Here is a 14,627-nt window from a genome sequence, read left to right as displayed (position 1 = left end):
GAAGGTCACTGATGGAGAGTAAAAAAGAAAGGTTTTTGGAAATTCGAACCATAAGTGCACGCAAAGTATTAAATGGTACTAAATTTAGTACAATTTGGATTTGGGTGAACGGATAGAGCTGGAATCCTGAAATTTGGATTTGGATCACCGATGAAGAGTAAAAATGAAAGGTTTTTGGAATTCGAACTATAAGTATACGAAAAGTACTAAATGGTACTAAATTTAGTACAATTTGGATTTGGGTGAACGGATGGAGCTATAATCCTGAAATTTGAAATTAGGGTCCCTGGTGGAGAGTAATAAAGAAAGGTTTTTGGAAATTCGAATTATAAGTGCACGAAAAGTTCTAAATGGTACTAAATTTAGTACAATTTGGATTTGGGTGAACGGATTGAGCTGGTATCCTGAAATTTGGAATGAGGGTCACTGATGGAGAGTAACAATGAAAGGTTTTTGGAATTCGAACTATTAGTGTACGAAAAGTAATAAATGGTAGCCAATTTAGTACAATTTGGGTTTGGGTGAACGGATAGAGCTGGAATTTTGAAATTTGGAATGAAGGTCACTGATGGAGAGTAAAAAAGAAAGGTTTTTGGAAATTCGAATTAAAATTATACGAAAAATACTAAATGGTATTAAATATAGTACAATTTGGGTATGGGTTAACGAATAGGGCCGGAATCCTGAAATTTGGAATGGGGGTCACTGATGAAGAGTAAGAAAGATGTACCAAAGGTCGAAAAGTCCTAAATGGTAGTGAGTTTAGTATGATTTGGATTTGAAGAGCTGGAATCCTGAAATTTGGAATTAAGATTACTGTTGGAATATAGAATTGAGAAATGGAGGTAGCTTTGGAAAATCGTACTAATGTGTACGAAGTACTACTAAATGGTACGAAATTCGCTATAATTTGTATTTGCGTGAACAGATTATTGTTGGAGTGTAGGATTGAGGTAGTTTTGGAAATTCGTACTTATGGAAAAGTGCTAAATGGAACTACATTGACTATAATTTGGGTTTAGGTGAACGGATAGAGCTGAGATATGAAAGTACATTTTGGAAAATCGTGTACGAAAAGTGCTAAATGGTACAAAATTTGGTAACTTTTGTTACGAAGATCGCTCTAAAGTTTGAGACAAAGTTCTGAGTTTGAAAAATTGTACTGAATATTGTCCCATTGATTTGATGTTAACGCCAAGGAGTTTCTAAATAATGTACTGAAATTAAGTAGTCAAACGTGAAGTATCTTTTCAAAAAATGTTTTTTGTCTGACCGCTTTGGTATGTAAATTTGAAAACGTGGTTCAATGCGACATTTTTGTTAACTAGAAGGTATTTACCCCCTGATATTAAAAAATCCTAAATTGAAATGCCTTCAAAAAATTTGCCGTTATATACGGTTGACATTCCGGTGAACATTAAGTACAATTTTTTGTAAAGAAGTTTTCTAACCTTTCATGCCACAAATTCCGAATTGCGGTTGGAAAATGTGCAGAAGATCTTCAAAATACTCTAAACCTTCAAAATATCTCTTCTAATAAACGTGGATTGAAGTGGAGACTTTTTAAATTAAGCTTCTATATCCTCTGAGTATTCAAGGTCCAAATTTAAAGAAAATTGGACAATATACATTTGATCTTCTTTAAAAATACACTAAGTCGAGAGGTACCGTTATATGGGGATATACGAAAACGTGGCCGAAAATTTAACGGACCTATTTGGGTTCTGGGCGAAACCGCTAAAGCTAGAATCTTGAATTGTGAATGTGCGTGATTGTTGTTGTGAAGGGGTGAGATAAAGTTTAGTGTTTGGAAATTCGTACTGGAAGAGAATGCTGTGTTAGTGAAGGGGTAAAACCAGGAGTCAAATCTGAAATTTGCAATATGATACGTAGTTTTGGAAATTCGAAATAAAAAATATGGTAGCTGTGTAGGGATGCGATACGGCAATTTTTTTTTAAATTCTGACTACAATCGAAAAAATATTGGTAATAAAAATAGGTCTTAGTACAACAGAATCTCCAGTATTCACCATTTCCGTATTAAATATTGTTTATATATATTTCGTTTCCTTTCCGCATACGAAGTAGCGGGCATTTGCTAGTTATTAATATAATCATCTTTAATCTCTTATCATTATGATCATCTTACAATACAACATCCAAAGTATAAATAAAATAGAAAACAAAAACCTCCTGGAGCTCTTTCTACACGAGGAAAATATCGATATTGCGATTCTATCGGAAACTTGGGTTAAGGATAACTCAAGCATAAGCCTACTTGATTATAATTTTATTAATAAAGCAAGAGCAGACGGATATGGTGGCGTAGGTATCGCTGTCCGAAGGAATATCACGTATAGCATTATCGATTTTCATTCGAATTATGAAATCATTGGTATCACAACACACAATCTCCGCAAAAATCTCAACATCATTGCTGTCTATATTCCACCAAATCGTAGAAGGAATGAGTATAAAAATATCATTAAAGCAATTTTCGAAACTGCAGCAAGACTCAAAGGCACCACTTTAATAGCAGGAGATTTCAACGCTAAAGCCGTTTCATGGGGAAATCAAATAACAGATGCGCAAGGTGATTTATTGCTTAATGAATTAAATGACAATGATTTCATATGTCTCAACAACGGAGAACCAACATTCTCAGTCAACAACATTTGGTCGGCCATAGATCTCTCGTTCATAAACACATGCGAACACCGCGTAACCTGGAACGTACATCCAACAAAGCTTACCAACAGCAATCATTACCCAATAATTATTAACATCTTCTCTAACGATAAGGTAAAAAGTCGGAGCAAGATTCAATACAACAAAGTGTATGCTGATATTAAAAACATGAATGTGGGTAACAGTCTTACTGAATTTACATCGAATATGAATACTATCATAAAAAGTAACACCATTTCTATCGATCCCAACAACAAACACACGCCAAAACCTTGGTGGGACGATGAAATAAAAGAACTGTACCATGCAAGAATGAGAGCTAGGAAGAAATACCAAAGAACGAAATCGTGGGAAGATTGCTTAGCGCTGGGCGAAGTCGAAAGAAGATTATATAAAAAAATATTAAGAAGGAAAAGAAGAAGCTTCAAACAGTTCCAAAGCCAATTAAACAATCCGAACTCAAGCAAGGAAATGTGGGACATGCTCAAAAATGTCAAAAAATACAAAAAAGAAAAACCAATCAACAATATTTGGAATGAGGAACAAAAGAAGGAATACCTTGAGTTCATTGCGCAACAATGTAACGGCAGCTTTAACTCAACATCAATATGCTTTGGAAATATTCTCAGCGATCGCCCTCAGCTTAACCCGCAAACCTTTGAACAATTTCTAAATAGCAGAAGTACAACCTCGGCAGCCGGACCGGATTGTATTACATACCAAATGATTGTCAGCCTTAATGAAGAAGAAAAGCACAAATTTTATCAAATGTTGCTGAATATATGGAATACAGGAGAATTCCCAGAGGAATGGAGGCGAATTAGAATTTCCCCCATACCAAAAAGGGGAAAGGATCCAGCTGTCATACAAAATTACAGGCCTATCGCTTTAATGTGCACCTCGCAAAAAATCCTTGAAGGCGCTATCAAGGAGAATATCCTTCGTTTTGCTGAGGAACAAAAAATAGTACCTGCAAGATCTTACGCTTTCAGACCGGGCAGATGCACTGCTAGCTGTATTAATGATGTTATAAACACAATTGATTTGCTAAAAAAATCCGGAAACAATGTTGTGGGTGCTTGTGTTGATGTCGAAAAGGCATTCGACAACACGGACATCACCAAACTGGCAAGAATTCTTTTCGAGAATGGTTTCAACACCCATATTATCAAATGGATTGTTGATGGTATGAAGCGTAGATACCTTGAATGCGGCAAAAATTCTATAACTGTGACAAATGGACTTCCTCAAGGCAGCGGGCTTAGCCCCATCCTCTTTAATATTTACACCTCGAAACTACACAGAACCACATCAAATAATGTTGCAATATTCCAATTCGCTGATGACTTTTTTATTTTGTGTCATGATCGATTTTTTCAAAGGGCAAGAGATCTATTAGTTGAAGAGTTACTGAGATTCAACTCTGGCTGCGCTAGTCTAAATCTGAGCATCAATATGGAAAAAGTGAGCACTATGCATTTCTGCCGAAGGCCGAAACAATTAGAAATTAGTATAAATGGTACACCCCTAATTCAGGCGAACAGCATAAAATACCTTGGCGTACATATCTCAGCCAGCGGCTCCGCTAAAATACATGTTGACGAATCTGTGGCTAAAGTTGATCAGGCGTGCAATTTCCTTAGAATATTAAGTGGTTGCAGATTTGGTTTATCACCGTCAAAGGCACTCAACTTTTACAAGTCATTTGCTCGAGCAAAGCTGGAATATGGAGCCACAGCGATCTCAAACTTAACGAAGTGCTCCGAGAAAAGAATCAAAACATGTATTCAAGGTTTCCTTCGTAAGGCTTTGGGACTCATAAGGTCAACACCCACTCCTATCATTTATCATTTGGCAGCCGAACTACCCCCCAGGTACAGGTTTCAATTTGCTACAGCAAAAGAATTAGTTAAAGCTAAAGCCTATGGACTTCCCATCTTCAACAATGCCAGACAACTGATTCTTCATAACACCAGCTATGCCCAAGTCTTAAACAAATTTGAAGACATCATCAATAATGTTGCAGAAACTAATATAGTGCCCATATTGCCAAAAAATGTAATGGTCAACACGAACTTCTTCAAAGGACTGGTAACCACTAAAAGAGACGCGAATGATGAGATAATTAAACAACTGATAAACGAGAAGATTAGCAACTTGTTACACCAAGGTTTCGAGATTTTTTTCACCGACGGGTCCGTCTCCAGTAATTCGTCCGGAGCAGCTCTACTACATGTCAACAGTAACACTATCAAATCATTCTACACAAACAAGAAGCTTTCCTCAATGTCGGCGGAGATTCTGGCATTTCTGCAAGTCGTTTTATTTGCGCAAGAAAAAAATCATTCGAAAATTGCAATTTTATCCGACAGTCTCAGTGGGATCTTGGCAGTTAATACAAAACAGCACAAAAATTTTCTTATAGACGAGCTTATCAAAATTCTGAACACGTCAGCGATGGTAGTGGAAATGCACTACATACCCGGACATGTCAACATCACTTCTAATGAACTAGTAGATCATGCAGCTAAAAATGCCAGCAGTAACGGCTCTCTCTTGGACATAGACTGGCCAATCAATGACGCCATTGCCAGTATACAAGATAAAATCTGGGAGGAATGGACCAGAGAATATTCAAACATCGCAATAGAAGGTAACTCTCACTACTACAAAATATTCCCTGAACCAAGTAGAACCACTTGGTTCAAAAAATCCAAGTTGTACTCCGGTGATCAAAAAATAGTTAATCGCATACTCAGTAATCACACATTCAGTAAAAGCACATTGTACAAAATGAATGTAGTTCCATCGGGTGATTGTGACACTTGTAACGCAGAAGACACGGTTTCTCATATCCTATTTGAATGCACCAAATACAGCAACATAAGAGGTAATTACTCCAGCTTCAGTGAAATCCTCACCGTCGAGGACTTCATGGCAAAACACCAAGGAGAAAAACTATATGATCTAGTCAAGTTTTTAAAAGAAATCAATGTTGAAATATAAATTTAAGGCACATAGACAAAGTCTATATAATTTGTTTTGGCCTCCATACATGGGATTGCTTGGCAAGCCCTTGGGCCAATATACCTCTCTCTATAAAAAAATAAATTATAGACGAAGGCATTTGGAGAAGAAAAAAAAAATACTTTATTTCAACTCATAAAACAACCATATGTTTTATTCAATAAATGAATTGATTAAACATAACAGTTATGTATATAAATAATATAAGATATTGGCCCTATTGGCTTTTTATATTACAATATAGAAATTAATAAATAAAATGAAATAAAAAAGCGGAATTCAATCAGAAGAATTCAAGGTCAAAGTCAGAATTTTGAGTTTCTTTTACATATTTTAGTTCAAAATATGTGTATTTTGAGATTTTTCAAATGTTCCATTCTATTAAAAAAGTCCATACACCAATAAACGAACCATAATTTTTTTTTTTCAAAAAATGTACAATTTGTTAAAAAATAAAGAGATACTACTTGGGTCTTCATAAAATTCATATAGAAACTCATATGTTAAAAAAAAATCCATAATTTGAACACACATTTTTATTTTGCTCTCTGTCGGAGTTTAACATGTGATCTTCTGATTTGTAGCTAAATACCCTACATACACGTTTACCAACATTAAGGATTGTTTAAACGCTTACATGTGTACATGTGCAAGTAGGTAGTTTGGATTTGCAAAATTTTAATGAAATTACACATTATTTTCAGCCTACAGGTAATGCAGAAAGTAGCTTGTTTACATTACTTTAAATTTAGCAGAAAATATGGCGTTGGCTGACATCATGCCATAGAATGGTACTTACCAGAATGGTATCTTTTTTCATTATGTGTTATTTTTCTATGTGTTCTGCGTACACGGCTGTTTTCATAACCCGGTTCAGGTTGACTATCTGCAGGTTGATAGTATTCGTTTTTTCTCGATGAATTAGAATGCCTTTGGTGTGATGATGGAAGTGATGGTACCTCCGATACATAACTATATCCTTCGCTAGATACTAAAGCACCATCCCGAACAGTCTTATTATTTTCTACGCCCGTTTCCTTAATGTTATAGTATGGCGGCATTGCATTGCTGGGCGTTTCGTCTGCGGCTAAAAAGAACAATTTTAAACATTTATCGGCATTATGAAGACTGAGTTGGCGTACCTTCATTAATTTTTGTTAAAAATGGCTGTAAAAGCTTAGCACGTTTTTTCTCGTATCCTTTTTGTGTTATATCACCTACAAAGACATTAAAAATCGTTAGAATTGTTTGTAGAATTTTAAACACTATATAATATAAAATATAAGGAATTTGTTAGGTGGATACAATCGGTGATTGTTTGGATAGGAATAAGCTAATAGAGGATTCAGTTCTAAGCTGCCAGTCTGCAATTAAGGTAATTGAGCAAGCAAAACTAGAATCCGAAAAATCCGAATGATAATCTTAAGAACACCTGAGTAGGCCAAATGTAATTAATATTGGGCGATATTTGTTGTTGTAGTAGTTTTTCTTGTTTAACGCACTTAAAGCCACTGGTCGTTCAATTATACACGTTTGTTTGCGGGTTTTCTTATAGTTTACTCTTTCCCATTCATATATAGTTTATAGTTTACTGCCCTTTCCCATTTATAAACTCATATTTGACATGTGCAGTGTTAAATGGTTTGGTCGCAAATGCAACTCCATTCGAAAAGACATTTTTTTTTATTTATTTACAATGAAAAAAACCGAGTATGTAGATAAGTAGATAAGTTACACACATCCATCGCAGAGATTAGTTAGAAAAGATGCGTGAATTGTGATTTCCAAGGGGGCGGGGTCTACGTCGGTGAAATGAAAGATATAGAATCTATCTTTAAAAATATAAAATATTTGCTTTTGTGTCTACGCTTAAAAATGAAGTTTATTTTATACATAATCAACGGCTTTCCAATAAGAATGACCAACAACCTTATTGAGCAAAGAAAACCACGACGAAGAGAAGATAAAGTCGAAAAAAGCATACAAATCAATGATTTACATACCACACAAATCCGAAAGGTTCCAGAGATCAAATTTATATGACAAAACCAAAATTACAATATCCCAAAAAACAAACAACACTCTAAAACAAACCCGTTCGTGGGTATTGATTTGGTTACGAAGTTTTTCGGCAAATCACACACACGCGACCCGAACACAAAGTCTTGTACTGAATTTCATGCAAGCAGGTTGATGCCGCTTTATTTGTTTTTTTTGGGTACACTGAAAAGATTTTGCAGTTGTACAGCAAATATGTGGAGGGAAGAATTTGAAAATGATTTTTTGTTTTGTATTAATATTTTTAATGACGCAGAATGCCTCGTCGGCAATGCAACAATAAAAAATGTATATTCATCTTACCTTAGGCGTCATTATAATACGCATACAAAATATCATTTAATGACGGGAAATGTTCGAAAAAAAATAATATGCCAGCTTAAAGATAATTTAACAAATAAAAATAATAGGTGTCTTAATATTATAAAAGACAAAGGCAATTATGATAATGCCACAATCAAGGCCTCATATAAAATTGCTTTGGAATTGGCCAAGAAATGTAGACCTTTTGAAGATGGGGTTTTTTTTAAAGAAGTTTTTATGTCAGTATTACCTTTTTTTGGAGATACTGGTAGAAAAATGGAAGACATTTTCAAAGAGGTGCCTTTATCTCGGTCCACAATAGTCCGCCGCACCGAGTCAATAGGGAAATTCATAGAACATGAAACAAGGGAGAGGATTCGAAATGCGGTATATGTATCTGCTTGCTTTGATGAAAGCACTGATATAAGGGACACAAGTCAAATGCTAATTTATATTAGAACCGTAGACAATTTGTTCAATGCATTTGAAGAAATTTTAAAGTTGAAATCGCTATCATTAATTAACTCTTAGCAATCGCAGTTTTAATAAAAGAAACTGAAGTGGATACTTTTGACTGTGATTCACTGTATATTATTTTTTAATTTTAGTCATACAAAGCGAACGCGCCAACAATATATTTTTTCTATTTTTGAAAATTTTGCTTTTTTAGGCGAAGATCATTTTTAGTATTATTTTTTTTTTAAATTATTAATCGACCTTTTTTATGATCTATAATGCAAATGAAAAAGGAAAGCCGATGATTCGAACCCACACACCCACCACTATGTTTGGCTCTGAACGCTAACACGCCGTGACAACTTTTTTCCTGTGTTTTTTACTTCATACTCAATATGAAAATCATCACCCTGTTCTGTCAGTGTAATTTTACCCACACATAAACAATTTAAGCGCTCGCTCTTCTTGGTCGGCTATGCTCTAAAACAACAAAACAACACCCAAGAACAAAATACAAAACGAAGACAAACACAACGTCATATACAAAATAGAATGCGAGGGTAATAGCAATGAGCAATGTGGACAAATGTACGTAGGCACCACAACAAATAAACTTAAGACGAGAATGTCAGCTCACAAATCGAACATTAAAATGAGAAACCAAAATATTACACAAACAACGGCACTTGCAGAACATTGCAAGAGAAATCATCACCTGCCAAACTTCGATAAAGTAAAATACTCCAAATTGAGAACGATTACAATAAGAGATTAATATTAGAAATGCCACACATCAACAATTTACCAACAACAAAACTAATAAACTTCAAGAGCGACACGGATAAAGTAAAATACTCCAAATTGAGAACGATTACAATAAGAGATTAACATTAGAAATGCTACACATCAACAATTTACCAACAACAAAACTAATAAACTTCAAGAGCGACACGGATAATGCTGATTATTTTTATCGCCATCACACACAAAAAAGTAGATCGTGCAATATGTAAAACAACTCAGAGCAATATTTACAGTAGACGATGATAGTGAAAGTTCTATCGTAGTTTTTAAGTAACACTTGACACTTAGTTTATAGGGTTTTACATATAAGCGCAATTTTTAAATGTTGTGTGTTAATGTTCTGTTTTTATTGTTGTTTAAATTTAACAAATGCTGTGATACTTTTAAAATGCATAAATATTTTGTGGATTCCCTGAAGATGTAATGTAACTTATTGTGAAATATTCGAATTACAAATGGAATAATTCGAATTACAAATGGAACGATTCGAATTTCAAATAGAATAATTCGAATTACAAATGATATAATTTGAATTACAGCTGTAACACTCGAAGTTAACAGACGTGCTTATTTTGTCGCGCATTGTGTCGATTTTTTCAATTTTTTTTTCTAAGTTTCAATTTGAACATTATCATGCAAATGGAACAAGCAACAACAAATGTGTGTTATGTGTTATAAATGTAAAACACCAATAACAAATTCATCGTTCGTATGGTGTCGCAGCTGCGATAGGAAATTTCATTTTCAACCGTGTTCTGTGCTCTCTGAGGCAAGCTACAAAGCAATGGGTAATACGAAAAAACAAGAGTGGAAATGTGAAGTTTGCAAACCGAGGCATAAATCCAACAACAGCTACCACACAATCGTATACCAACCTGCTCAATTGAGTGTCGAAGAAACATCGCAACAACCGCATGTTAGTTCACAACAACAACAAAGAGACCAAGTGAACGACGATGTTGATGATGCTTTTAATGAAAATAGAAAACGTTTCAGAGACAACTCAACAACAACATCCACAAGCTACAATAGCAACAACAACCCCTACCACAGAGAATTTGCAGAGCTTCAAACAGATATGGGGGAGATTAAAATAGCCATACAAGAAATGATAAACAATATGAATGAACTGACTGCATCAAACAACAACATGGCAGAGAAACTTAATGTAAGAACGTTTTCACACGATAAGGTTTGACTGCTCAAAAACGTGGTTTCCGTTTTGACTCTCATTCGTAATTTTCACATCTAGTGTTGCGTTTTGAAGTCATTTTATACAAGCGTACGTTTTGAACAAAAAGAAGTACGGTTTTACATAAATGTACCAAAAAGGTTTATGTGTGTATTGTATTTGAAAATTAAAAAAGTAATTCTTGTGAATCCCATAAAATTGGGTAAAATGTATGCGTTGTTAAAATTGTTGCCTCATGCGCGCATGCCATGTAAAAAATAATGTAATAATTCTTACCACCTGAAGGTAAAATGATACCTGCGTTACCAGAGTAAATTTTTCAAGAAAGATTTTTATGAAATAGGGAAATACCTTTGTTATTAACAGGTACATAGAAGTCATGTTTTGAAGAACACCTTTATTTGTAAAAAATATGATGAAACAGGTAGATAATATCTTACATGCTAGTGTTGTATGTATGGTACTTTATGTACGTTTTCGTTCACTTACTTCCACATTTTGTTTCAACACTGACACAATTTACGAATGAGAACCAAAACGGACAACGCATTTTTGAGCAGGCAAACCTTATCGTGTGAAAACGTTCTAAGTCTCAACAAAATCAATGAGACTCTCTGCAACATCTCTTCTCAGGTCAATGATCTCCAAAATAAAGACCTTGAAAAGAGTAAACAAATCAAAGAAATGAGTGTACAAATAAACATAATGGACTCAAAAATAAGGAAACTTGAGCAAAATTCATTAGAAAAAAACATTGAAATAAATAATTCTAATGCAACAACAATGGAAGCAGATACCGTGGTCAAGAAAATTGACGCCGCTGTTGGCGTCGAAGTCAACGACGCCCACATTAATAATGCATACAGCAAAAAATCAAAAAACATAAATAAGAAAAAAGAAATTATGCAAAACATGAAGGGACATCGTGTTGACGAGAATGTACTGGATGAAAACAACAACACCCCAACCAACACATTCATCTATGTAAACGATGAGCTTACTGCTGACAATAGGCGCCTCCTATGGATGGCAAAAGTAAAAGCAAAGGAGAATGGTTGGAGATATGTCTGGGTGAAAGATGGTCGTATATTTGCGAGAAAAAATGAAAGTACCATACAAATACCCATAAACAACCCGTCAGATATTGAGATGATCACAGGAGAGCAATAAATAAACATGTTTTTTTTTATAATCCAGTCCATAATTTAATGCGAAAAAACTAATAAATTAAATAAATAATTTTTTAAACTTTTTTATGAAAAAAGATAGACTAAAAAAATTCAGAACAATAATATACAAAATCTACAAATAAAAGAATAAAAAAATGAATTTTAATAATACAATTCTACATACTTTCAGTGAACTTGATAAATATATAAATAGCAAATCAATATCATTAATATGCATGAATATTCGGTCGCTTCGGAAAAATTTTACTGAACTTTTAGTTAGAATAAAAGACATAATAAATAAAATAGAAATAATAATTCTCACAGAAACCAACATAAGTGATGATGAAACTCATTTTTATAATATAAACGGCTACAATTCTGTCTTTCTGAATAGAGAAAATAGAGGAGGAGGAATCGCAATCTATATAAAAGAGCATATTCCGTTTGAATCCATAGATACAAATACAAGATATACTGAATCCCTACAACTACAACTAAAATATTCAAATAAAATAATTACAGTTATCTCATGCTATCGACCTCCAAGCCTCAACATTAAAAATTTTATTGAAGAGCTAAACGAATGCACAAGTAAAATCAGCAAAAAACAAGAACTGATATTAATAGGTGATATGAACCTCGATATTAGCTCAAATAATATGTCGGCAAAGAGATATCTGGATATGTGCGCAACAAACGGCCTCGAATGTCTTATAAACGGGATAACTAGGGAAGATAATCGAAGTGGAAGCAAAAGTTGCATTGACCACGTGTTTATCAGACACAGCGAAAAACATAATGTAAATTCTGCCATAATCACCACTACAATATCCGACCACTATACCATATTTGGAAGTATCGAAACTGAGAACTCAAAAAGCAATACCGGCAATCAAACATCATATTCTAAGCTCAATAATAACAAGTAAGAAAAGCGTTAAGTTCGGTCGGGCCGAACTTTTTATACCCTCCACCACAAATTTCAGCCATTTCGGTGGATTAATGTGGCCACAACCTTCAAAATACCGAAATTCGGAAGGTACCGTTCTATGGGGGCTATATGATGGCGTGGACCTATACCTACAAATTTCTGGGGGAAAGTTTTATACGCCTAAAGAAGACTAAATACCAAATTTCAGCCATATCGGTGTGATAATGAGGCTAAAACGTTCAAAATATCGAAAATCGGGAGATATTGTTTTATGGGGGCTATATCAACACGTGGACCTATATAAACATTTTATGGTAGAAATGTTTCTTAGCCTCTGGAAACACAAAATACAAAGTTACAACCGATTCTTTGGTCAAATGGGTCTAATACATTCAAAATATATTAAAATGACGCGTACTTTATAAGGGGTCTTATGTGGGGACTATACCAAAACGTGGACCTATATAACCCAACTTTGGTAGGAATGTTTTCTGGCCTCTGAAGACACAAAATACCAAATTACAACCAATTCTGTGGTCAAATGGTTCTAATACATTCAAAATATATTAAAATGACGCGTACTTTATATGGGGCCTTATATGGGGCCTATACCAAAACGTGGACCTATATAACCCAACTTTGGTAGGAATATTTTTTGGCCTCTGGAGACACAAAGTACCAAATTACAACCAATTCGGTGGTAAAATGGGCCAAATATCTTAAAAATTCCTTAAAACGACGACGCGTCACGCGTCATTTTGTATGGGGGCTATACGAAAGCGTGGACCTAAATAGCTCGCTTTCAATACCAAAAGTCCTACGTAAATATAACATATTTTCCCAAAATTTTATCAACCTACGTCAATCCGTTCGGACGCTAGAGTGATTTCCACAGACGGACAGACGGACAGACGGACGGACATGGCTATATCGATGTAGAATTGCACGCTGATCAAGAATATATATACTTTATGGGGTCTACAATGATTATTTCGAGTAGTTACAAACGTAGTGACAAACTTAATATACCCCCATCCTATGGTGGAGGGTATAAAAAAGTTAGTAATCTGCTAAAAGAAATTGATTGGAACAATATCGTGAGACAATCTAATGGATCAAACGATCTCTTTAACAAAATCTTTGAAACATTCTCTGAAATATACACAAAATCAACAGAACAGAGGAAAAGCAAAACAAAAAACAGAAGTGGACATCCCTGGCTTATGGAAGAACTAATAAATTGCTGTAAATTGTAGACGAAACACTGAAATTAAATTTTGTGAATCAAGACACTACCATAATCGCTGAGAACTTCGCCAAACAATTTAAATGCAACGTCGAAAACATCGTACACAACTGTGAAATAATAACATTACCACATACTCAAACCAACATACCAAATTCAATGTTTTTGGAAAACACAAGTGTTACAGAAGTGACAAATATCATGAAGAACCTCAATATCAGAAAAAGTGCGGGTTTTGATGGCATTCGACCCGTAGATTTGAAAAGCAATTCGGAACGTTTGGCCCCAGTATTAACTGAGTTAATAAACTGAAGTTTGCTCGAATCAACGATACCGGACAGACTTAAAACATCCATAATTCGACCAATATACAAATGTGGAACCAAATCGTTGTACGAAAACTATAGACCAATATCTATTCTCCCAGTTGTGGAAAAAGTATTAGAAGAGATAGTTACAAGGAGACTGAATAGCTTTTTAAACAAATACAACATAATTAACAAAAATCAATATGGCTTTCAAGAAGGAAAAAGCATTAATAAGTTACTGGGACACTTTTCTAATGAAATAAATACTAATTTATCAGAACGTACACATTGCTTAGTCATGTTTATTGATTTCAGCAAAGCATTCGACACACTATCTCATCATAAGCTACTTGGTATATTGGAAAAAAACGGAATAAGAGGTCGTAGTCTGCAGTGGTTCGAAAACTACCTTAATCACCGTACTTTTAAAGTTAAAATAGAC

At 34.5% G+C, this 14,627-nt stretch overlaps 1 protein-coding gene across 3 annotated transcripts in view; it reads right to left on the bottom strand.

Moving 5' to 3' along the window:
* The window catches only part of DIP2 (disco-interacting protein 2), a 527,750-nt gene that overhangs the window by 469,986 nt on the left and 43,137 nt on the right, over positions 1–14,627 (bottom strand). For all 3 annotated transcript variants that reach the window (XM_073984060.1, XM_073984061.1, XM_073984059.1), the window contains 2 exons: positions 6,858–6,932; positions 6,515–6,802 (listed from right to left, as the gene is read on the bottom strand). In XM_073984060.1, coding sequence (XP_073840161.1) covers positions 6,515–6,802; positions 6,858–6,932 — 363 coding nt within the window. The remainder of the gene's footprint in view (positions 1–6,514; positions 6,803–6,857; positions 6,933–14,627) is intronic.

The sequence above is a fragment of the Musca autumnalis genome, unplaced genomic scaffold (genome assembly GCF_047663935.1).
Source record: "Musca autumnalis isolate F117 unplaced genomic scaffold, ASM4766393v1 scaffold_4, whole genome shotgun sequence".
Lineage (NCBI taxonomy): Eukaryota > Metazoa > Arthropoda > Insecta > Diptera > Muscidae > Musca > Musca autumnalis.
Note: the sequence above shows the minus strand (reverse complement) of the source record. Positions and strands in the feature narration are given on the sequence as shown.